The 25,288-nt window shown below is 38.6% G+C and overlaps 1 protein-coding gene across 6 annotated transcripts in view; it reads left to right on the top strand.

Moving 5' to 3' along the window:
- CECR2 (CECR2 histone acetyl-lysine reader) overlaps window positions 1–25,288 on the top strand; it is a 173,133-nt gene that overhangs the window by 103,500 nt on the left and 44,345 nt on the right. For all 6 annotated transcript variants that reach the window (XM_031019326.2, XM_081820907.1, XM_081820909.1 and 3 more), the window contains exons 2-4: window positions 2,389–2,483; window positions 23,403–23,586; window positions 24,760–24,899. In XM_031019326.2, the coding sequence (XP_030875186.2) occupies window positions 2,389–2,483; window positions 23,403–23,586; window positions 24,760–24,899 (419 nt within the window). The remainder of the gene's footprint in view (window positions 1–2,388; window positions 2,484–23,402; window positions 23,587–24,759; window positions 24,900–25,288) is intronic.

Genomic DNA, 25,288 nt, shown 5'->3' with positions numbered 1-25,288 from the left:
CCCAACTCATTAGCTCAGTATTCATATCAGCTATCAATCTTAGCTCACATTACTCCCCTCTTAGTATCTACAGAATAGTTAAACTGAAGCTACTATCCTCTCAGTGCCCTTGCTCCCGTTGTTAAGTGCACCTGGTTATGCCCTGCTTCTTCCCCCATTGTCACGCCGCCACGATTTTCCCATCTTGGGTGCCACGGTCTTCATGAGTCTCTTTAGGCTTCCCACAGCCAGGAGGAGTCCTTTTCTTCTCAGTTCCCACTGCACCATAGCACCGTTTCTGTACCTAATAGTGCTCATTAGTTGGTTTGTCTATCCTTTTTTGTACTCTTAATCTCTCCAAACTAAACTAAGCTCCTCAGCACTTAGGCAGTACTATATTATCTTAGATAGGGTGGGTGCCCAATAAATATTGGTTGAATGAATGAATTCTGGCTAATTATAGTTCAGATCCTTGTTATCTCTGGTTGGTAGAGTTTCTTGTTTTTCTGGATAATCACTAACTAGACTTCTTTAAGTCTGCCAACAGAAATTAATAAACTAATAGAAGAATAAGAACCATTGCTAAGATGTGTTACAATTCCCGAGTTTGTAATTAAGGCAAGCAAATGTTTGCAAGCCTCAGCCTTGTCTTTGAATTTTGAGTTTCATTCACCTGGGCTTTTAAGGCAGTATGAACCTTTTCAGATGAACCACCTCAGGGTAGTTTGTATTTTGCTTATTTGTGTCAGTATGCTTAGCAGTTTTTTGTCCAATGAAGGTTTTATTTATTTATTTTTAAGATTTATTTATTTTAGGGGCGCCTGGTGGCTCAGTCGTTAAGCGTCTGCCTTCGGCTCAGGTCATGATCCCAGGGTCCTGGGATCGAGCCCCACACCGGGCTTCCTGCTCTGCGGGAAGTCTGCTTCTCCCTCTCCCACTCCCCCTGCTTGTGTTCCCTCTCTCACTGTGTCTCTCTCTGTCAAATAAATAAATAAAATCTTTAAAAAAAAAAATTATTTATTTTAGAGAGAGAGCGTGTGAGGTTGGGCAGGGGGAGGGACAGAGGGAGAGAAACTCAAGCCCACTCCCTGCTGAGCACAAAGCCCACCTCCCCAGCACCGCCTCATGACACTGAGATCCTGATCTGAGCCGAAACCAAGAGTCTGGTGCTTCACAGACTGGGCCGCCAAGGCACCTCTGTTTTAGAACACGTTTTAGAGTGAATGCTTACAAACTTGGGAATTTTATAAAGTAAAATAACAAATGGAACCATTAAAATAACTTACAAAATTATTTTACAGAATTACAATTAGAAAAACTTTAATGTTTTTATAGTAGCAGCAGACTCCTCCGTTAAGTATGCACTTGCCATGTAATTGGTGTTTAGGTCAGACATTGTTTCATATGCACACCTCATGCTTTCAGAACCATTAACATGAGCCTTCAAAGTTTGGTTTTTCTGTGTTTATAGATATGGTTATGAGCCAGTCAAACCATAAGCAGAGTAGACCCTTGGAAAATGGCTTGCATCCTGGTTGAAACAGTGTGGGCAAACTTTGTATCCCAAGAGTTGATGACTTAGAACAGATTCCATCATCTTAGAAAATACTGGTTTAGAATGGGAGATTGAAAAGAGAAATAAGATCTCCTAAAATTTCCCACTGTCACTTTTTATCCCAATAGCTCCTTCTCAGCTTAGCTTTGTTCAGAATATTGTGCTAAGACAAGCTAAATCTTTGGCATTGTCTGCTTGAATCCCAAGGAAAGCAAATACATCTCACCTAGGATTAAACCATTAACATAGACATTACCTCACATCTCTCTAGATGATGTAAGATTATTCTCAGTTCTAGCAATCTCCCATCATTAGTCACTTAGGTTGTAGCAGCCTCAAAATAAGAATTGCTAGCTATATTGCTCACTACCAGTGCTTTTTTTCGATAAATAATAGTGGTTCTTTAAAACAATTGCAGTTGGTTTACCTGTTAGAACTGTTAGGGGAATGAAGTATACATAATACATAATTATGTATTTGCTACTTTATTCTCTTACCATGAAAGTAGAAGGCATTATAGCATATTTGAATAACTTAAGCTCTTTGATAATTACGTAGCTAGCATTGACTTATAAAAAGAGATATACGTGTGTTTCTTCTGGTGTGCAGAAAAGTGGAATGGAGCAATGGGAGAAATAAACCCCATGGAAAAACAAAAAGTTGAACTCGTTCTTCTAGCAGTAACTGTGGGAGGAAAGGCATAGTTTATCCATGGCAGGCAATTTGGCTACACTGACCCTGTAGTGGCTTGGAGAGTGATGTTGATGGTGTGGGTGATAGGAAGCTGGGACAGGTGGATTTTAAGAAATCTCTGTGTTTGATCTCAATCTCTCTCTCCTCCTCCTCCTCCTCAGGAGTTAGAAGCAGCTCTTCACAGAGATGATGTAGAGTTTATCAGTGACCTGATTGCCTGCCTGCTTCAGGGCTGCTATCAACGAAGGGATATCACGTGAGTAATCCTGATTTTACTACATATTTAATGTAAAAAGAACTAATTAACCAGGTGCACTGATGTTTCGTGTCTTCTGTAACAAACCAAAACTGATCATTTGCCAGTGGTATTTACAAATGGATTCCCCAGCTCTGTGTTTAGCTTCTTCTGCAGTTCAGTTTTAATTTTATTATAATCCCTGAGTTTATTTCACTCTGACAAATCTATATCCCTTACTCCTGGGTCTACCAGTTAACATAATCAAGTGTAGAATTTCTTCTTCTCCGTATATGTCTTTCTTTCTTATTTTTACAGAACAGCCTCTTGCAGTATTGGTAAAATGTTGCCTAACAAATTAAAGCTAGATTTTACTACATTTCTACCACTTGAGTATCTTCTATTGTTCACATAACCAGTAGCATAATTTTTAATATGGAGCTTCTAGGCTCCCTCACACCATAACTGCCAAGTAAACAGCTCTCTGATACATTTCACATGTACAGACATTTGGAGCAAAATTTTATCTGTGTAGATGAATAAAGGATCTTCCTGATAAGGCCTCATTCCTTGTTTTGACCCTAACTCGATACACATTTTCTTTGCTACTACATTTCTGTACAGGGTGGAACTGTATAGAGCCGACTCTTAAAAAAGTTGAGACAAATGATTTTCCAGTTTTCAGTGCTCCAGAGCCATGCAGGGCAGGGGTTTGGGGTTTTAAGGTTTGTATTTTTCATACAGTTAAAGATGCTATCTCAAATACTTCTGCTCTATTTTGTTTTTGTTTTTTTTTAGATTTTATTTATTTATTTGACAGAGAGGGAGAGCACAAGCAGGGGGAATGGCAGGCAGAGGCAGAGGGAGAAGCAGGCTCCCTGCAGAGCAAGGGGAGCCTGATGTGGGACTCAATCCCAGGACTCTGGGATCATGACCTGAGCCGAAGGTAGTCGCTTAACCAACTGAGCCACCCAGGCGCCCTACTTCTGCTCTGTTAAATCTACTCTTAGATATCTGTTAGGGCTGGGAAACTAGGCCCAATACTAATGTGCAATAAACTTGTCATTACAAGATAAGTAAGAGATTGATGAAACGCCGTTTTCTTCATTGTATCTCTTAAGGGAGAGTTATTGCTCAGCGGAGAGCCTGCTTCTCCCTCTCCCACTCCCCCTCCTTGTGTTCCCTCTCTCACTGTGTCTCTCTCTGTCAAATAAATAAATATAATCTTAAAAAAAAAGAATTTGGGGGTATCAACATAAAAGCCATGAGAGCAAGGGAGTTGTCAGACTGTGTATTTAAGTAAGCATCCTGGGCAAGAGGGAAAGTAGGAAGACCAACTAGGGGCTAATGAATTAGGGGAGAAAGGAGAGATAGAGACAGAGTGAAGGACTATTATGATGGTACAAGTAACTAGACATGGTGTCTCCAGTTTGACCAGTCTGATAGGTATAAAGTTGTTTTAACTTGCATTTCATTGATCATTCTTCACAAGTTCAGTATCTTTTCTTAGGTTTATTGGGCACATTTGTGGGGGTTTTTGTTGTTTTTCTTTTGTTGTAGTTGTTTTAATATTTTATTTATTTATTCATGAGAGTCAGAGAGAGAGGCAGAGGCAGAGGGAGAAGCCGGCTCCCCACCTAGCAGGGAGCCCGATACGGGACTCGATCCCAGGACCCTGGGATCATGACCTGAGTCGAAGGCAGACGCTTAACCATCTGAGCCACCCAGACGCCCCTATTGGGCACATTTGTAATCTTTGTATACTTGACCTTTTTGTTAATATACTTGGGTCATTTTACTGTTGTGTTGAAGATCAGGGAAAAGAAATGCCCATTTAAAATTTGTAAGGCTGGGGCGCCTGGGTGGCTCAGTTGGTTAAGCGACTGCTTTCGGCTCAGGTCATGATCCTGGAGTCCCGGGATCGAGTCCCGCATCAGGCTTCCTGCTCAGCGGGGAGTCTGCTTCTCCCTCTGACCCTCCTCCCTCTCATGCTCTCTGTCTCTCATTCTCTCTCTCTCAAATAAATAAATAAAATCTTTAAAATAAAATAAAATTTGTAAGGCTGTTTTCCTCTAGGTTCTTCTATTTCATTCTTGCACAAGAGTGTTCCTTTACCCTTGTCAGTTCTGAACATTGCCCATAACATGCCAGCAGGTTAGGGTGAAAACAGTTTCCTATCTCTTGTGTGTGACAATGGGGATAGAGAGGACAGTCTGGTTGAAGATTGAAATAGCTAAAGTCATATCATTTATGGAATAAATCTTCCCATCCCTGTTGGCATGTGATATCTCTTTGATCTTTTCCCAATTTTTTACTCCTGCTTGAAACTACTTGGTTCTTGGGGCGCCTGGGTGGCTCAGTAGTTAAGCGTCTGCCTTCAGCTCAGGTCATGGTCCCAGGGTCTTGGGATCGAGCCCCGCATCGGGCTCCCTGCTCCATGGGAGGCCTGCTTCTCCCTCTCCCACTCCCTCTGCTTGTGTTCCCTCTCTTGCTGTGTCTCTTTCTGTCAAATAATAAATAAAATCTTTAAAAAAAAAAAGAAAGAAAGAAACTACTTGGTTCTTTCTGATCGTACCTGTCAGTCTCTTTTGGCTCTGATACCACACTGTGTCTCCCTAATATATTCACTAGCTTTGTGACCTGTGCCTCAGGTTTTTCATCTAAAAGATGTGTTTAATGATAGTATCTCTACTTGTTGGATTGTCATAAGGTTGAAGTAACAATCTGTATATGCAACAGTAAGGATATTGTCTGGGACACAGCAACTAATAACATTTGAGTGATTATTCCTTTATATTATATTTTAATGTTTGATAAGGATAGTTCTGCTCATTAATCCTTCTGTTTAAAATTTGTCTTAATCTTGCTTCCTCATTCTTACAGAAAATAATTACATTATCTCATCATGTTCATAAGATATTCCTTTATTTTGATTAGAGTCAAATGAACTTATAAATAAATTTAGGCAGAATTGACCTCTTTACAATGTTGAGATTGCTTTTTTATTCAAGCTCTTTCTATTACTCAGTAAAAATGTATAGTTTGATTCATTGATACATTCTTGGCTATTTTAATTTTTGTCACTATTAGGAGTTGAATCCCATTCATATTATAAGTACTTTGGAAATACATTCTTCTGTATAGATCTTAAATCTACCCAGTTTATTGATCTTGATAATTTTTTAATTTGATTCTCTTCTCATTTTCTAGGATTATCATCCCTCTTTCCTTTTGGTATTTGTATGCTTGTCTGTTTCATGCTGTACTAGTTATCCACTGCTATGTAACAATACCCTAAAACTTACCAACTTAAAACAACAAAAAATTATTATATCATCATTTCAGTTAAGATTCTGGCTTCAGCAGGATGCCTGGATGGCTCAGTCAGTTAAGTGTCTGCCTTCTGCTCAGGTCATGATCCCGGGGTCCTGGGATTGAGCCCCACATCGGGCTCCCTGCTCAGTGGGGAGCCTGCTTCTCCCTCTGCCTGCTCTGCCTGCCACTCCCCCTGCTTGTGTGCACACGGTGCTCTTTCTCTTTCTCTGACAAATAAATAAATAAAACTAAAAAAAAAAAAAGAATCTGGTTTCAGCTAAGCTGGGGTGTGTCTAACATAGGATTGCTTAGAGAGTGCAATCAAGGTACCCAGGACCTTGGCTAGAACTCCAGTCCTATCAAAGCTTGACTGGGGCAGGTATCCATGTATTTGTTTTCTGTCTCTGCATAACAAGTTTCTCCAAACTTAATAGCTTAAAAAATCCATTTATTATCTCACAGTTTTATAGGTCGGGAGTATATGTGTGGCTCATCTGGATCCTCGGCTCAGTTTCTTACGGGGCTGTAATCAGGGTGTCATCCAGGCTGTGTTCTAATCTGGAGGCTTAACTGGGGAGCAATCCAAGTTCATTCAGGTTGATGGAAGAGTCATTTCTTTGCAGTTGTAGGACTGAGGTCCTTATTTTCTTGCTGGCTGTTGACTGGGAGCTCCTGTCAGCTCCCACAGGTCATCCACAGTTCCTTTGGCAGCCACATGGCCTCTTACTACATAACTGTGTCTTCAAGGCCAGCCGGAAAATAGCTCTTGTGTGCCAGCAGAGAATCTTATATGATGTAACATAATCATGGGAATGACATCCTTTTGCCATAATAAAAGCAAGGTATAGACAGTCTATCATACTAAAAGGAGGGGATTGTACAAGGGTGTGAATACCAGGAGGTAGAAATCATTTTGGGCCTCTTAAAGGCTGCCTGCTAAAAAAAAAAAAAAAGGCTGCCTGCTATACATGCTTTTATCATATTGACTTCCAGAACAAAACTAAATAATAATGGTAAGATGTATGCTTGCATCTAATTACATTTACTTAAATATTAATAATTATTTTGATAGATTTTTTTGTGGATAAGAACCAATTAATAGGGTTTTGGATAATCATATTTGGTTTTAATGGCTCCTATAAGTATATGTGTGTATTTGAATTATATATATGAATATCATATATAAAAATATAAGAATCATATATATGTGAATTATCAACAAGAGGTTTTGATTTGCCCTATTGTAAATGGGGGTAAATGGCTGTAACCAACTTGTTCCTCATTTAATTTTACTCCTCTCATATTTACCATTAGTCTCAACCATAAATTAGAGAAAAAGTATATACTTACTTTGATAACATTTTCTATAAAAGTAATTAGTTTGAAAATAATGGATATTCTGCAGAATATTTTTATCTTAGATGCCAACTTTTACCATCATTCATTATAATTTCACTTGTGTTCATTTCATTTTTTTTTTTTTTTTATTGTGAGGTAAAGAAGAGCTGGTATGAGGTCATCTCCTAGTTTAATAAGGTCCCATTTTAGAGGGAAGGAAACATATCCAGACAATTTACTTACCAGGTCACGTAGCTAGTTAGAAGATGAATAATTCCCACATCATCAAGATGAAGTACAAAGAATTGAAAAAACAGGAGATTGAATATTACAATATTACAGTTGGAAAGGATATATACACTACAGCAGCCCGATGCGGGGCTCCATCCCAGGACCCTGGGATCATGACCTGAGCCGAAGGCAGACGCTTAACGACTGAGCCACCCAGGCGCCTCTTTTGTTCGTTTTTAAAATACAGGTGAAATAAAAATATTTTTGGCTGACCAAATAAATTTGGAAACTGGCAGCCCTAAGATTCGGAATTAATTGTTTGGAGTGTGGCTCTCACCTCAGCCTTTTAAAAACTTACTATTATTGGGGCGCCTGGGTGGCTCGGTTGGGCATCTTCCTTCTGCTCAGGTCATATAGTTCCAGGGTCCTGGGATCCAGCCCTGCATTGGGCTCCCTGCTTATCAGGAGCCTACTTCTCCCTCTCCCTCTGCTCCTCCCACCTGTTCATGCTCTCTCTTTGCTCTCTCTCAAATAAATAAAAAATCTTAAAAAAAAAAAAACCTGTTATTATTGATATACAATATACACACAGAAAATTTTTTGTTCTGTAGTTATACAGCTCAGTGAATAATCACATTCTGAACACATCTGTATGATGAGCGCCCATACAAGAAAGACCACTATAATGGATTTCACTTTTTCCATTGGAAGGAGTTACCCGAAGTTAGTCATTTTGTCCCACAAGTGGTATCCACTAAGGAGTTAGAGTGAATGCATGCTTTCTGAAGTTTTACTTTCATCTCATTCTATAAAAAGAGAAAATTGGACAAATGAAGGCTTGCCTTTTCTGGTTCTGAGATTTACCTGTTGTAGGGCGCAAAGACAGTTACTTAATTTCTTTGTGTATAACTTCCCTCATCTCAGAATGATAATAGTACCCACTAAAGTTATCATGAAGAGTAAATGAAATAATTTATGAGAAGCCTTAGAATAGGCTCAAGCCACTAATAAGTATCAATTTATTATATCAGTATATGTAAAAACATTCTCATAGTTTCTAAATATGCTGAGTGGAAGGTAGACATTGATTCAAGCAGTTTTCCATCTCTTAATCTACTTTGGTTTGTGCATTTTGAAACTGGCGTCAACATACTTTTTCTATAAAGGCCTAAAGAATGAATATTTTAGGCTTTGTGTAAATGATATTATCTGTTAGAACTACTCTGTCATCCTAGTGCAAAAGCAATAAATACTTCAATGGCTGATCGTGGCTGTGGGGTATGGTTTTTTTTTTTTTTGAGAACTTTATGTACATTGAAATTTGAATTTAATAACATTTTCACATGTCATGAAATAGTATTGTTTGGATTTTTCCCCCCAATCATTTAAAAAAAGAATGGTTTTTTACATTTTTAGCTTACAGGCTGTTTAAAAAAACAACAACAAAAAAGACACTCAGGCCCACAATTCATAGTTTGCCCGCCCCTGTTTTTAGAACACTTAAAAAGATTACTGTTCTAGTTTGCACTAACTCGGTCTAACCTTTAAATGGCACATAGAACCCGCATTTGTTCTTTTCTAAAAAGATCGTATTTATCTGACAGAGGGTGTACAAGCAGGGGCAGTGGCAGGCAAAGGGAAAGGGAGAAGCAGGCTCCCTGCTGAGCAGGGAGCCCAATGTGGCGCTGGATCCCAGGACCCTGAGATCAAGACCTGAGCAGAAGGCAGCCGCTTAACTGACTGAGACACCCAGGCGCCCCCCACCCCATTTGTTCTTAATTGCGTTCTCCAAACTGAGGTTTGTGCCCTTACATAGAGGATAGAATTTTACTTGTCTGCTTATCCTTAGTATCCTAGGCACTACTGTAAATCTTTTTCAGGAACTCTTATTTAATCCTTATAATGCCTCATATGAATTCCTTTCTCACTCATCTATTAAGGTTGAGGAATTTTACTGTAAATCTTTTTCAGGAACTCTTATTTAATCCTTATAATGCCTCATATGAATTCCTTTCTCACTCATCTATTAAGGTTGAGGAATTTTAGGCACAGAGAGGATAAATAACTTGTCCAAGGTTACACAGCTGGTAATTGATACAGGATAGATTTGGCCCCTAGCAGTGTAATCCTAGTCCTCCAGCTCTTACCCACAGCCCTATGCTATAAATGAATTAAAAGAAAAATGTTAAAGAAAGAGGTTTTCGGGCGCCTGGGTGGCTCAGTTGGTTGGGCGACTGCCTTCGGCTCAGGTCATGATCCTGGAGTCCCGGGATCGAGTCCCGCATCGGGCTCCCTGCTCGGCAGGGAGTCTGCTTCTCCCTCTGACCCTCCCCCCTCTCATGTGCTCTCTCTCATTCTCTCTCTCAAATAAATAAAATCTGAAAAAAAAAAAAGAAAGAGGTTTTCGTATAAAAGAAGTTTTAACTATTTTTGAACTGTGTGCTTCTTTGGCATTCTAATGAAGTCTGTGGACCTCATCTAAGAATATGATTTGAAATCACAAAATAAATAGGGTTACATATTAATCCAATTATACTGAAATATGGTTAGTAAAATTTTTGATACAGTAATATGTTTTTTTATTAACTCATCAACATGCTCTAGCAGCAGGCTTTATTTCTCAAGATTAATATCTTCTAAGTATTCATGATTCTAAATGGTTATTTTGAGATATTTATGGTATCTGTAATGTGATGTGAAAATATTTTATTTCTTTTGACAAAAAAATACATATGTTACTATTTTCCCCCTACATTCATTTTTGAACAGAATATAAAATTTCAGTTAGAGGCTAGTTAAAAGTTAATATTTTCTCAGCCAGGTTCATGGACCATTTGACATATCTGTAGAACTCTGCCTGAAGAGGTTTTTCAAATCTCAGACTAATCTGCAATTCAGAATCAGTGTCTTAGAAGTAAAAAGAACTTAATCGTTAGTGCTATTTGTTTTTTTAACTTGTGAGGAAACTTAAGCAGCAAAACTGTATCGTAAGTCACCGGACTCTCATTTCCACACATGTTCCATTGTATGCGGTTGTGATATTTGCTCTCACATATGTCTAAAAATCCTCTGGGTAGTACGGTGGGATTCAGTTGCAAATCTTTGGTTTGGCTTGGTGTTATTTATATTGTTTAGGAATTTTTGTACCTGAGAGATGTTTAGAATAAAGTCTCAGTTCAAATTTTTCAGGAATTTGTTCTTTTATTACCAAAGAAGAGCAGTCATGTCGTCCTTCCTCATCTGCAGGGGATATGTTCCAAGACCCCCAGCAGATGCCTGAAACTGTTGATAGTATTGAACCTATTGAACCATATATATGATAAAGTTTAATTTATAAATTAGGCACAGTAAAAACTGAAATTTAAATAAAAACTTTTATAAATAAGCACAGTAAGAGGCTGACAACAATAAAATAGAGCAATTATAACAGTCTGCTGTGATAAAAATTATGTGAATATGCACATACAACACAATGCACGTTCTCTAAGTGTCTTACTGTCCTGTATGCACTGTTCTGATGATGATGTGATGTGAGATGATGAGATGCCTGCGTGATGAAATGCAGTGAGTGGTGGTGTAGCATTAGTCTACTGTTGGTAAGTCAGAAGGGAGCCATCTGCTTGGACCTCCAGTAATGAAACTGTGGAATGTGAAACCACAAATGCAGACAGGACTGCTGCATCGGAATGGGTGCCAGTTATGGCAGTTGGACTCTGAGGAGGGTCCCCGGAAATCTGTGGGATCCTCTGTGCCTTTGTGTGATCCCTTCCCCCGGAGTGTGGGTAGGATCTGCTCCTAACCAATGGGATTTCACCCCCCTGATTGTTTTATACTGTATAGGACTCCATCTCATTATCAGATGCTATAGAATTGCTTTGATGAAGTAAGCAACCATGTTGGGAAAGCTCACGTGGCTAGGGACTGCAGTGGCCTCTAGGAGCTGAGGGTCAGCCAGATCACAGCTATATACATAACCAAGGATAAATCAGGCCAGAAAAAAACGTTGAGCCAATAAAGCAGTTCACAGAAGCATATGGACCAGTGATTATGTTTCTATAAATGTAAAACAGGGAAACTAAATGAGGATAAATATATTTGGAGAGATTATAAAGAAAATCAAGGAAGGGGCACCTGGGTGGCTCAGCAGGTTAAGCAGCCAACTCTTGGTGTCGACTCAGGTCATGATCCCAGAGCCCTGCGATCCAGCCCTGTGTCAGGCTCTGCGCTCATCAGGGAGTCTGCTTCTCCCTCTCACTCTGCCCCTTCCCTCCCACTCGTGCTAGCTCTCTCTCTCTCTCTCGTTAAAAACAAAAAAAAATAAGGCAATGATTAACACAGTTCACGAAAGTGATTCTACCTGGTAGGAGGGGAGACTACTGTAGCTAGGGATAAGCATAAATGATAATAACATCTAAGGTAGTGATTCTCAGACCTTAGGGAATATCAGAATCAATCAGATGGCTTGTTAAAAGACATTATTGCTGGCCATACCACTATCTAATTCCATAGGTTGGGAGGGGGCTGAGAATTTGCATATGTTACAAGTTCTAGATGCTGCTAATGTACTGGTCCAGGACCATTCTTGAAGTTCCACTAACCTAAGGACCGGCTAATTTTCGTTTTTTAAGCTTGATGGCAGACATGTGGCTTCTTGTTTCTTTTGTTTTGTCTTTGCAATTTCTTTGCTGATTTACCCCCATCAGTATATAAACTTAAAAGGAGAGTAACAGACTTTGTGCTGGTAACGTACTTTTCCTCCTGTTATTCTCCCTGGAATTGCAATTCTAGCCAGTTGGTTTTATGGGCCTTTATTAATAAAAATACTGTACGTATGTAAAGTGATTCATCAGCTGGTTGCTTTCAACAGCACTTCTTTTTCTTCATTGAGAAGTAACCTAACCTAATTGAGCATGGGATTGGAAATCAGGAGCTTCTGGTTTGCTCTTAGCTGTCAGAGTGAAGATAGGATTGCATCAGTGTCTTGAGCAATGATTTAAGCCTTATAAAAATATCCTCCATTAAATGCTCATTATGATATTTGGCACCAAAAGATTTTTTTTTCCTTTTATCACTTTTAGTAGAGTGCTCTTTTGATTACCTACACTAATTTGTGCTTCAGTATGGTCTTTGTTTTGCTTTCTTGTGGCTTCCACTCAAAGTAAAAACTCATAACAATCATAAATTTTACTTAGCAGCATTAATTATGTACCTAACATTCTATAATAGATTCTCTAAAGACTTTTAAACGATTAATATTTGGGGGTCCGATCTACCCTCCATAGAAATATTATTTATCTTTTTGGAAATTACAATACTTCCATGAAATGAGTCCATAATTCAAGTGTACAGGCTTTTTTTTGGACAAATGAATACACCATGTTGTCACCGTCCTATTCAAGATAATAGGACATTTCCATCTCTGCAGAAGGTGCCCTTTGCCATTAAATCTACCCCCACCCCTACAAATTGCTGTGATTCCAATCACTGATCTGATTTTTACAACTGTAGATTTTTACCTTATTCTGGAACTTTATGAGTGGGGTCATACAGTATGTACTATTGTGTCCAGTTTCTTTCAGTCAGCATAATGTCTGTGATATTCATTGATACTGCTGTTTGTATCAGTAGTTTGTTCCTTTGCGGGGAGAGGGAGTCTAAATTGTATTCCATTGGAAAAAGAGATCACAATTTGTTCATCTGTCCACTAGTTGATGGACTTGTATGTTGCTTCCAGTTTGCGTCTGTGATGAGTAAAGCAGCCATGAACATTTGCATACAAATGTTTTTGTGGGTATATGTCTTCATTTTTCTTGGGTATTGCTGGGGCATATTATAAGAGTGTAGTTAAGAAACTGCCAGACTATTTTCTAAGTGGTTGTGAAACATTTATATTCCTACTAACAATATATGAACAGTCCGGTTGCTCCATATCTTTGCCAACATTTGTTGTTTTTAATTTTAACCAGTTTTTAATTTTACTGAGTCTAGCATGTATAATGTGGTAACTCATTGTGGTTTTAATTTGCACTTCCCTGATGAGTAGATATATAATGAGTTATGAATATTTTCTCCTGGTGTGTAGCTTGCCTTTCCATTTGATTTTCAGTGTATTTTTGAGAAATGGAAACTTTATTTTGTTGAATTCCAACTTACCAGTTTTTTCTAGTATGTTTCATACTTTTTGTTCCCTGTGTAAGAAATCAGGACCTACCTTAATGTCAAGAAAATTTTCTTCTAGGTGTTCTTTTAGTTTTAGTTTTAGCTTTTTTGCAGTTGGCATTATGATGGGTTTTAATTAGTATTTGTATTGGGTGTGAAGTAGAAGGTCAGTGTTCTTTTTTTTTTTCCTTATGAATATCATACATATTCAGTACATTTCTGGACTCTCCCTTATTCCATTGATCTGTATGTCTTATATTTACACAAATACCAGATTGTCTTGAAATTAGTAAGTTTTCCAACATGGGGCAGGGGTGTTTTTTTCCATTGTTTTTACTGTTCTAAGTTTGTTGCATTTCCATATAAATTTTAAAACAACATTTCGGCGGGGGGAGGGGGAAAGAAGCATCCTGCTAGGACAGTAGACATTTTGAGCAACTTTGAATTTCCCTGTCCTTAAATGTGATATATAGGTTTCACCATTTGTTTATCTTCTTTAATTTCAATAATATTTTGTAGTTTTCACTGTGAAAATATTGGACATCTTTTACATTTGCTTCTAAGTAGTTGATATTTTTGATGATACTGTAAATGGAATTACTTTAAAATTTTTATTTTTTGTGTGTATTTATTTACTGAGAGAGAAAGACCCTGGGCACGCGTGTGCACGGTGCGTGAGTTAGAAGGGGCAGAGGAAGAGAAACTTAAAGCATCCTCTGCACTCAGTTCAGAGCCCGATGTGGCACTCATGTCTCCACCCATGAGATCATGACCTGAGCCAAAACAGTTGGTTCACTTAACCAACTGAGCCACCTAGTGCCCCCCCCAAATTTTTATTTCCTAGTTATTTTTTTTCCTAGTATATGTAAAATGCTGTTGATTTTTGTTTTTTCACCATGTTTTATAAAATTTACTTATTTTAGAGAGAGAATGGGGGGAGGGGTAGAGGGAGAGAATCTCAAGCAGACTCCCTACTGAACATGGAGCCTGATGCAGGGCTTGATCTCACCACCCATGAGATTTTTTTTTTTTTTTAAGATTTTATTTATTTGAGATTGAGAGAGAGAGCATGGGCAGGGAGAGGGAGAAGCAGACTCCTGCTGAGCAGGGAGTCTGACATGGGACTCAATCCCAGGACTCTGGGATTATGACCTAAGCCAGAGGCAGATGCTTAACCTACTGAGCCACCCAGATGCCCATCACTATCCATGAGATCATGACCTGAGCCAAAAGCAAGAGTTGGAAACCTAACCTACTTACCACCCAGGTGCCCCGACCATGTTTTTATAATCTTCCTGTATTCACTTTTTAGTTTTACCGGTTTTGTTGTAGATTCCTGATGATTTTTATGTAGTCTGCAGTTAAAAATAGCTTTGCTTCCTCCACTCCACTCTGTGTCTCTTGTACTTCCTCTTTAGTCTTATTCTACTGGCCAAGACTCAATATATATTCTTTTTTTTTAAGATTTTATTTATTGGGGCACTTGGGTGGCTCAGCCAGTTAAGTGTCTGCCTTTGGCTCAGGTCATAATCCTGGAGTGCCCGGATTGAGCCCCACATTGGGCTCCCTGGTGAGCAGAGAGTCTGCTTCTCCCTCTGCGCCTCACTCTGCTCTTTTTAAAAAAAAAAATTTTATTTATTTGAGAGAGTGAGTGAGAGAGAGCGCAAGCGGAGTGAGAAAAAGAGGGAGAGGGAGAAGCAACTCCCTTGCTGAGCAGGGAGCCCGAGATGGGGCTCAATCCAGGACCCTGGGATCATGACCTGAGCCGAAGGCAGATGCCTAACTGACTGAGCCACCCATGTGCCCTCAATGTATCTTTTTTTAATAATAGGGGGAAAGTACTCAGTCTTTCACCATTAAATATGAAGTGTTTTCTCCTTTGCATATTGCTGAATGTGATTTGCTGATAACTAGTTGAGGATTTTTGTGTGTATGTTCGTGAGGAATAGTGGTCTAGTTTTATTTTCTATGTATCTTTGTCAGATTTTGGTGCAAGGATTGAGAAGTGTTCTCTCCTATTTTCTGAAAGAGTTTGTGTGATTTCTTTCAAATATTTCCTCTAGGGACACTTGGGTGGCTCAGTCAGTTTAGCATCTGCCTTCAGCTCAAGTCATATTCCCAGGGTTCTGGGACCGAGTCCTGCATCTCTTTCTACCTGCCACTCCCCCTGTTTGTGCTCTCCCTCTCTGTCTCAATCTGTCTCTGACAAGTAAAATTAAAATAAAATAAAATAAAATAAAATATTTCCTTGAAAATTTGGAAGAATTGACCACCGAAAACCTTTGGGTTTGTAATTTTCTTTGTGCCAGCTTTTGATTATTATTGATTCACTTTCTTTAATAGATGAAGTCTATCCAAGTGTTCTATTTCTTAAGTCCTTTTTTGTAAGTTATTTGGCATTTTTCAAGGAATTTGTCTATTTTATCTAAGTTGTAAAATTTATTTCCATAATGCTGTTCATAATATTCTTTTATCCTTTTAATATGTGCAGTGATATCTCCACTTCTCATTCCTGATAGTACAACTTGTTGTTTCTCTCTCCCTCTTTATTCTTTCTACAGGTTTTCTTTTTTTTTAAAGATTTTATTTATTTATTTGACAGAGATAGACACAGTGAGAGAGGGAACACAAGCAGGGAGAGCGGGAGAGGGAGAAGCAGACTTCCCGCTGAGCAGGGAGCCTGATGTGGGGCTCAATCCCAGGACTCTGGGATCATGACCTGAGCCGAAGGCAGACGCTTAACGACTAAGCCACCCAGGCACCCCTCTGCAGGTTTTCAAACATTTATTAAGGAACCAACTTTTTACTGTTTGCTTGTTTTCCACTTTATTGATTCTTGTTTTTACAGTTTTCTTCTATTTACTTTGGCTTTATAGGTTGCTCCTCTTTTTCTTCAGTCACACTACTGTTTTGAGACTTTTTGCCCTTTCAGTTCAGGTATTTAAAGCTGTAACTTTCCTTCTAAGCAGTGCTTGACTGCATCCCACACATTTTGATATACTGTAGTTTCATTATCATTTGAAACATGTTCTTTATTTTCATATTTCTGCCATGATCCTTGGGTTATAAAAGTGTGTTATTTAATTTCTGTATATCTTAGTGTTTTGATTCCTAATTTCCATGTGTTCAGATATTCTACTATGAGATTTCAATCTTTTAAGATTATTGAGACTTATTTTATGTCCCAGCATATGGTTTATCATAGTGAACATTTCATATGCACTTGAGAAGAATATACTACAGTTTTTGTGTATAGTATTCTGTAAATGTCAATTAAGTCATGTTGTAGTATTTTTTTTAGATCTGTGTCCTCACTGGTTCTTATGTCTACTTGGTAATTAGAAAGATGTTAAAAATATTTGCCTATACTTGTGGATTTGTCTGTTTCTCCCTTTACTTCTGTCATTTTTTGTTCCATGAATTTTGAGGTTCTGTTGTTAGATACATATATGTAGCCTTGTTATGTATTCCTGGTGAATTAGCCTTTTGTCTTCCTCACACTACTTTGTTATTAATGTTCATTCTGCCTAATATCTATCATTCTGACTAATTTTCTATCCTTCTATTGTTTGTGTTTTTATATTCAAATAGTATCTTATAGATGATATCCTATAGTTGGTCTTACTTTTTTTCACTCAGTCTGATAATTTCTGCCTTTTAGTTGGGCTGTTTAATCCATTTACATTTAATGCAATTGTTGATAAGATTGATTTTCCACTTGTTCCTCTGGGCTTTTTGTTTTGTTTTGTCAAGTGTACAATTATTGGTTTTTAGTATATTCACAAAACTGTGTAATCATCACCACTGTCTAATTCCATAGCATTTTTATCACTCCCCAAAGACACCTAATACTTGTTTTCACTCCCCATCTCCTCCAACCTCTAATACTAGGCAACACTAATCTGCTAACTGTATTTTTTCCTGTTTTAGGTATCTGTTTTTAAGGGTAATCGTTCAATATTTGCCTTTTTGTGTCTGGCTTCTTTGACTTAGCATAATGTTTTCAAGGCTATCTGTGTTGTAGCGTGAATCAACTACTTCATTCCTTTTTATGGCTGGAAAATATTCTCTTATTTAGATAAACATTTTATTTATCCATAAGTTCATGGACAGTTGGATTGTTTCAGCATTTTGGCTATTGTAAATTATACTGCTATGTATGCACATTTGTGTACATATTTTTGTATGTACGTATGTTTTCATTTCTCTTTTTTAAATTTTTTTTTAAGATTTGTTTATTAGAGAGAGAGTGAGGGCGAGCACACAGAGGGAGAGGGAGAAGCAGACTCCCCACTGAGCAGGGAGCCCGATATGGGGCTCGATCCCCGGACCCTGGGATCATGACCCGAGCCGAAGGCAGACACTTAACCGACTGAGCCACCCAGATGCCCTGTTTTCATTTCTCTTAAGTGTATACCTAGAAGTGGAATGGTTGAGTCATATAGTAATTCTGTGTTTAATTTTTTGAGTAGCTTGCCATACTTTTCCATAGTGGCTACACCATTTCACTTTCCCACCAACAGTGTATGGGATTCCAATTTCTCCACATCCTAGTCTTATTATTATCTGTCTTTTAATTTTCGCTGTCCTTGTGGGTATGAGGTGATAGCTCATTGTGCGTTTGGTTTGTGTTTTCAAATGACTGATGATGTTGAGCATCTTTTCTTGTTCTTTCTGATTTTTGTTCCGCTTTTGGCCCTTAAGTGCTTTCTTTTTGGGTTATTTATGTTAGTACTTTTCTTTATTTCCTCTGTTGGTTTTGTGTTTGTGTGTATTTTGGTGGTTCTAGAGCTAGGAGTATGCATCCTTAAATTATCAGAAGCTATTCAGATTTTTTTTAAAGATCTATTTATTTGAGAGACCGAGAACATGCAAGCAGGGGAAGGTCAGAGGGAAAGGGAGAGAATCTCCAAAAGACTCCCCGCTGAGCGCCCAGCCCCATGCAGGGCTCGATCTCACAACCTTGAGATCATGACCTCAGCCGAAATCGAGAGTCAGCCACTCAACCAACAGAGCCACCCAGCGCCCCAACTATTCAGAATTCTTCTTGTACCTTTTCACCTCTTAGACCTGACACTTCAGTTTTCCAATTAATACCAATAGTATTTAGGGTCCTGTGTGGCTTCCATTCAAAAAAGTATTTCATCTTTTAAGGATGATTACATATTGATTTCCAGTTGACTTTTAGTACTTTTCTGTTACCCAAAATAAGCATTCATAAACACCTATAAAATCTATATTATATACATATTTCTCTGTTAAAAGATATGTTTTATATTTTATTCCTATTTTCCTTTAATTTAAAAATACCCTGATTTTTCAAAACCTCAGTGAGATACCACCTCACACCAGTCAGAATGGCTAAAATTAAGTCAGGAAATGACAGATGTTGGCGAGGATGCGGAGAAAGGGGAACCCTCCTACACTGTTGGTGGGAGTTCAAGCTGGTGCAGCCACTCTGGAAAACAGTTTGGAGGTTCCTCAAAAAGTTGAAAATAGAGCTAACGTACGACCTGGCAATTGCACTACTGGGTATTTACCCCAAAGATACAAATGTGGTGATCTGAAGGGGTACGTGCACCCCGATGTTTATAGCAGCAATGTCCACAATAGCCAAACTGTGGAAAGAGCCAAGATGTCCATCAACAGATGAATGGATAAAGAAGATGTGATATTATATACATACACACATACAATGGAATATTATGCAGCCATCAAAAAAAAAAAAAAACACACGAAACCTCGCCATTTGCAACCACATGGATGGAACTAGAGAGTATTATGCCAAGCGAAATAAGTCAGTCAGAGAGAGACAAGTATCATATGATTTATGAGGAATTCTTAATCTCAAGAAACAAACTGAGGGTTGCTGGAGTGGTGGGGGGTGGGTAGGAGGGATGGGCTGGCTGGGTGATAGACACTGGGGAGGGTACATGCTATGGTGAGCACTGTGAATTGTGTAAGATTGATGAATCACAGACCTGTGCCTCTGAAAGAAATAATACATATGTTAAAAAAAAAAAAGATAGTAGGAAGGGGAAAATGAAGGGGGGATGTTGGAGGGGGAGACAAACCATGAGAGACTATAGACTCTGAGAAACAAGCTGAGGGTTTTAGAGGGGAGGGTGGTGGGGGGATGGGTTAGCCTGGTGATGGTTATTAAGGAGGGCATTTATTGAATGGAGCACTGGGTGTTACACACAAAGAATGAATCATGGAAACACTACATCAAAAACTAATGATGTGATGTATGGTGACTAACATAAGATAATAAAATAAAATTTTAAAAAAATTACCCTGATTTTTAACTGATCCTGGCTTCATACTGATTTTAAGATGTGTTGGGTACAGCAACCACTATATGGCCCTAGAGAAGAGATGTTATTTAAATTTTTTTGTTCTGGGTCTTTTTATGATCTTAAACACTTTATCAGATATTCTTATAGAGCTTTTTATTTCTTGCTTCACTTGGAACCAAAATCTTTCTCTCACTTCAGTGCTCATGTACTCATGTGGCCAAACTGTTAACATATTTCATCTGCTTCACAAATAGTTGGAAGGAATGTAATTTTTTCATTTAGGTCTCCACTGTGCTACCCATGATGACATGTCTAAATTGTTCCCCTGCAAATAGACTATGGATAGCCTTTCATGTCTCAAAGAACCAACACATGCCTCAAAGAACTCAAGAGTCTCTTTTCACTGTGATCATTTAGTATAGGTTGCAGATCAGTTAATTAATACAGGTTACATCGTCAAGGAGTTCTGCCAGCTCCAGCCACCTGAGGCTTGTGTTATCGTACTTTACTGAGGTCATGCCATCCTTGTCAACATTGGTCTCACCTGCAGAAGCATGTACTCTCTGAAGCATATTGCTTGGGTTAAGAAATAGCTAACTTTGGGAGTTTGGAAAGGTGATAATCACATATTCCCTCTCTCTCTCCTTCTCACTCTTTCGTGCACAAGTTATGATAAGGAAAAGAAGGGATTTTAGAGCATTTCGAACTTCTCCAGACAGGAAACAAAGTGAAACTGGATGTGTTCAGAACCTTTGGTTAGTTTGATCTTTCTGTTAACCATATTCTGACACATAATTCAGAATAATTTCAGAAAGATGAGGTATTTAAGTCATTAAGAGAGGATTGCACTGAGCTGTATAGATGAATAAGTCAGGAATGTTCTAGCGGTCTTCAGCAGCATAGTGCCCCTTGCTTCCTTTGAGTAGCAAAATCTGAAAGTGCACACAAAATTGTGTGTGTGCTCATTTTTCAGGGTGAGATAGTATATGGTCTTAATCAGATTCTTAAAGAGCTTTATGTCATATAGAAGATTAAGAACCACCAAGTAGAAAGTGTTAGCCTGATTTTTGGCTTCCTGCAGGCTTTTTGTTTCAAATGCCCTTGGAAGTATTTTTACCCCTTTGAATTTCTGATGTTTAAAGAAAGGGATGTGGATTTATATGAGGAGGTTTATCTCTGTACAATAAAAATGAATTATCTTGAATTCTAAGCCCTCAAGTATCTCTTGGTAAGGTGGTATGGAGATGTCTTAAAAAAACCTTTAGCCAAAGCAATGTAATTGAAACTGAGTAGGATAATAGGGCTATTGGAAAGGAATCTCAAACATGCACTTCTTTGAGACAAGTGGAGGCTTTCAGACAGATTGTAGGCACAAAGAACAACACTGTTTATACACATTCAGTGTTTGCAGGACGGGTATGCTGGGGCTTCCTTTGCTTCACACTGGAATTAGAACTTTCCCTATCCCTAGCCTGGCCCAGCCTCTGTCCTGTCACATCTCCAGTGAAGCTGCCATTCTGAAAGTTATCTCAATATCATAGATTCCATATTTTATTCTTCTGCAGGAAAAACATGCCTTGTTATTTGGGGTATTTGGTGTGCATTAGAAAGTATAGACAGTATGTGGTAAAGGGATTTATTACCAAAGAGCAGTTGTCTTCATACTCCTTGCTACTATTTAAAAATACACCCCATTTTGGGGTGCTTGGGTGGCTCAGTCGTTAAGCATCTGCCTTCGGCTCAGGTCATGATCCCAGGGTCCTGGGAAAAAACCCCCCATCAGGCTCCCTGCTCGGCGGGAAGCCTGCTTCTCCCTCTCCCACTCACTCTGCTTATGTTCCCTCTCTTGCTGTGCCTTTCTCTGTCAAATAAATAAATAAAATCTTTTTTAAAAAGTACACCCCATTTTATTTTCAGATTCACCATTGCCACACTATCTGCTTTTTACCGCCAATTTCTTTGCCCAGCTCCTCCCTCCTGAAGGGGCAGCACCAGCTTCACAGGCAATGGAGAGAGGAAGCCAGTCCAAACCCACTAAGGTTCAAGGCAGGTATTCATATGCCAGGGCTCATGCTTTGAATGTGAATGCTGCAGTCAAATCAAATTTGTGAGAGCCTTAATATTCAGAGGTATTATGCTGCATTTTGATAAGCTAACATGTTCACATTTTCCCCAGTTGATGTATCAATAGTAAGGAAGTAGTTTCTTCTCTCTTTGAAAATCAAAATATTTAACTTCTTATTTGCATAAGCCCCTTTGATGTTTTCCATAAATATTTCCTCTGACTTTTTCTACAAATATAACTACCACAGATTGTCATTCAACATGGTACATGCCTCTCTTTAAAATTACATTGACATATAGCTTCTTTAGAGCTCCTTGCTTAGTGAGAAAAAAAAAAATTTTAAATCACGCAATAGGTGAAATTGTACCCAGATTTGTTAATAATTGAGAGAGGGGGGGCGCCTGTGTGACTTAGTCAGTTAAGTGTCTGCCTTTGGCTCGGGTCATGTTTCTGGAGTCCTGGGATTGAACCCAGCATTGGGCTTCCTGCTCAGTTGGGAGTCTGCTTCTCCTTCTCCTTCTGCTCCTCCCCCTGCTCATGCTCTCTCTCTCACTTGCTCACTATTTCAAATGAATAAATAAAATCTTCATTAAAAAAATAGTTGAGAGAAAGAATAACCATCTAACAACTAAACAGCTCTTTATTATATTATATACAAGGCACATTTGGGTACTAATCAAATGAAGTTATAGAATTGCCAAACTAATCAGGAAAAATTTAAGTAACATAGAAAAAATTAATCTTCATGGGGTGCCTGGGTGGCTCAGTCATTGGGCGTCTGCCTTTGGCTCAGGTCATGATCCCAGGGTCCTAGAATCGAGCCCCGCATCGAGCTCCCTGCTCCACGTGAGGCCTGCTTCTCCCTTTCCCACTCCCCCTGCTTGTGTTCCCTCTCTCTCTGTGTCTCTGTCAAATAAATCAAATCTTAAAAAAAAAAAAACTTCAAAATTTACAGTATTTTTTAACAGGCCTTAAAGTTTATATAACAGTATATAAAATTATAGTTGCATATTGGAGTAGTTCCTTGTAATCTAGACAACATTTTTCAACCTTTAATTCTTAACCTGAAATATAATTAATTAGGCTAGGCAAACATTGAGTTTCTTTTTTCGTTTCCCATCTCAGTTGTGGACCTATCTTTGAACTGCTATCCATTCAAACTGTATAGTCTCTTTAATTGTATGAGCAAAGGTAAGACTTGCCTCAGTTTCACAATCTGTACCATTGGTTATTAAAACGTTTATCTGTTCACCAGAATATGCCGTTTGTGGTTTAAAGTAAAACAATCTATCCTGTGAGAAACCCTCTTAACATATTTATCTTCTTTGGAATTTGACAACATTCCATCCAATTAGATAATATAATAACATGAAGCTTCAATAGGGTTTTTCAGACCCTTTCTATTACTGCTTTTTTATTTCCTGCTTTCTGTTTAAGATTTGTCAGCTGTCAAACCATCTGTTTTCTACACTTTTCCCACTCATCCTCTGTATTTTATATTAATGTATTTTGTGTTTGGGGCCATTTGGTTAGGCCTCAGACATTCCACAGCTACCTAGAGGACATCATCAACTACCGCTGGGAGCTTGAAGAAGGGAAGCCCAACCCTCTGAGAGAAGCCAGTTTCCAAGACCTGCCCCTTCGCACTCGTGTGGAAATCCTGCACCGCCTTTGTGATTATCGGCTAGATGCAGACGATGTTTTCGATCTTCTCAAGGTGCTTAACTAGCAAGCCCTTTTCCTAGAGCAACAAAAAAGCCAGTAATCAGGATATAAAATCTGAAGATATTAAGAAAAGCCAGAGTTAATTGACAATAAAAATGTATACAATGACCACTGTAGCCAAAGGAATCCAAGCCATACATTTAGATAGAGGACTGTGTGGTTATTTTGGTTTACTTTCTAGTTTGGTTTTGTCTTCCTTTACATGGCTGAGTTGCAGCTGACAAAGGAACAGTCAGAGGCACCTATTTATTCTCCCTGTCATCAGCCAAAATTGCAACTAAATTAGCCACTGGATTTTATTCCCCAAGGTCTAAAATTTGATTTAGCATAATAGAAATATTTATTGAGAACTACAAGGACTTAACCAATATGTGAGTGAGGTTCATCCCTACTATATACATACATACACATACATTTCAAAAAATGTGTTGGAGAAGGAGGTTGTAGATATCTTCCCCGTTATTCTACTGTTGTCTGTTTCAGAAATCTATCTCAGAGGGAGGGTGTGGGCTATTGCTTTTCACTCATAGGAAGGTCAGTATCTAATCCTGTTCAGTCAAAAATGATTAAATGTGTTGATGACTTCTCAGTTCAGCCCTCTCATGGACATGGTATAAAATCATTGTGCAATTTAAGCACAGTCTTTGCTGAGAACTCAAGTTCTTGAATAGCAGTGGGAAGGGCAAAATAGGTCAGACCCTGGGGTAAATTGGGAACTGTATTGCTGGATCTCAGCTAGAATAAGAGGTTACTATAGATTATGATGGAGCTACAATAGAGGCTCACGTGGGACATAGCTTTTACAACATTGGATTCTACTCTGTTGTAATTGTCTTTCCTTTTGTGGATGCACACCTAAGTCCAAACCAAATATGTAATATGTTCATCAAAATTCCTTTTTGATTTTTGTTTTGTTGGTGAAATGTGGGCAATTATGGGGATGGGAAGTATTTGAAATATTTCCATATCCTGCTCTTCAAAGAAGGTACCATCTTCCCATTCTCTCTGTGTTTCATATACCCTGATTGAACGCTACGTAAGATGCTTAGGCATTTTAAAATATGAGGTACATCTGAGTGTAAGTTTTGAATCCTCATTTTAGTTTTCTCCTGTTTTGTTTTATTTCCTATTTCCCCAAACCTCTTTTCCCTTTTCTTCTACCAAGGGTTTGGATGCAGACAGTCTCCGCGTGGAACCATTGGGTGAAGACAATTCTGGGGCACTCTATTGGTATTTCTATGGAACACGAATGTATAAGGAGGACCCAGTGCAAGGAAAATCCAATGGAGAACTCTCGTTGAGCAGGTATAATCTTTGAGGTTAGGGTTGTGATACTGTACAAAAGTACATCAGAGAGGGTATTTACCCCAAAGATACAAATGTAGTGATCCGAAAGGGTACGTGCACCCCAATGTTCATAGCAGCAATGTCCACAATAGCCAAACTATGGAAAGAGCTAAGATGTCCATCAACAGATGAATGGATAAAGAATATGTGGTATGTATATACAATGGAATATTATGCAGCCATCAAAAAAACAAAATCTTGCCATTTACAATGACATGGATGGAACTGGAGGGTATTATGCTAAGCGAAATAAGTCAATCAGAAAAAGACATGTATCATATGATCTCACTGATATGAGGAATTCTTAATCTCAGGAAACAAACTGAGGGTTGCTGGAGTGGTGGGGG

Source organism: Leptonychotes weddellii, chromosome 5, assembly GCF_054177405.1.
Source record: "Leptonychotes weddellii isolate Sample4059 chromosome 5, ASM5417740v2, whole genome shotgun sequence".
In the NCBI taxonomy this organism is placed as follows: Eukaryota; Metazoa; Chordata; class Mammalia; order Carnivora; family Phocidae; genus Leptonychotes; species Leptonychotes weddellii.
This window is presented reverse-complemented; position numbering and strand designations above follow the sequence as displayed.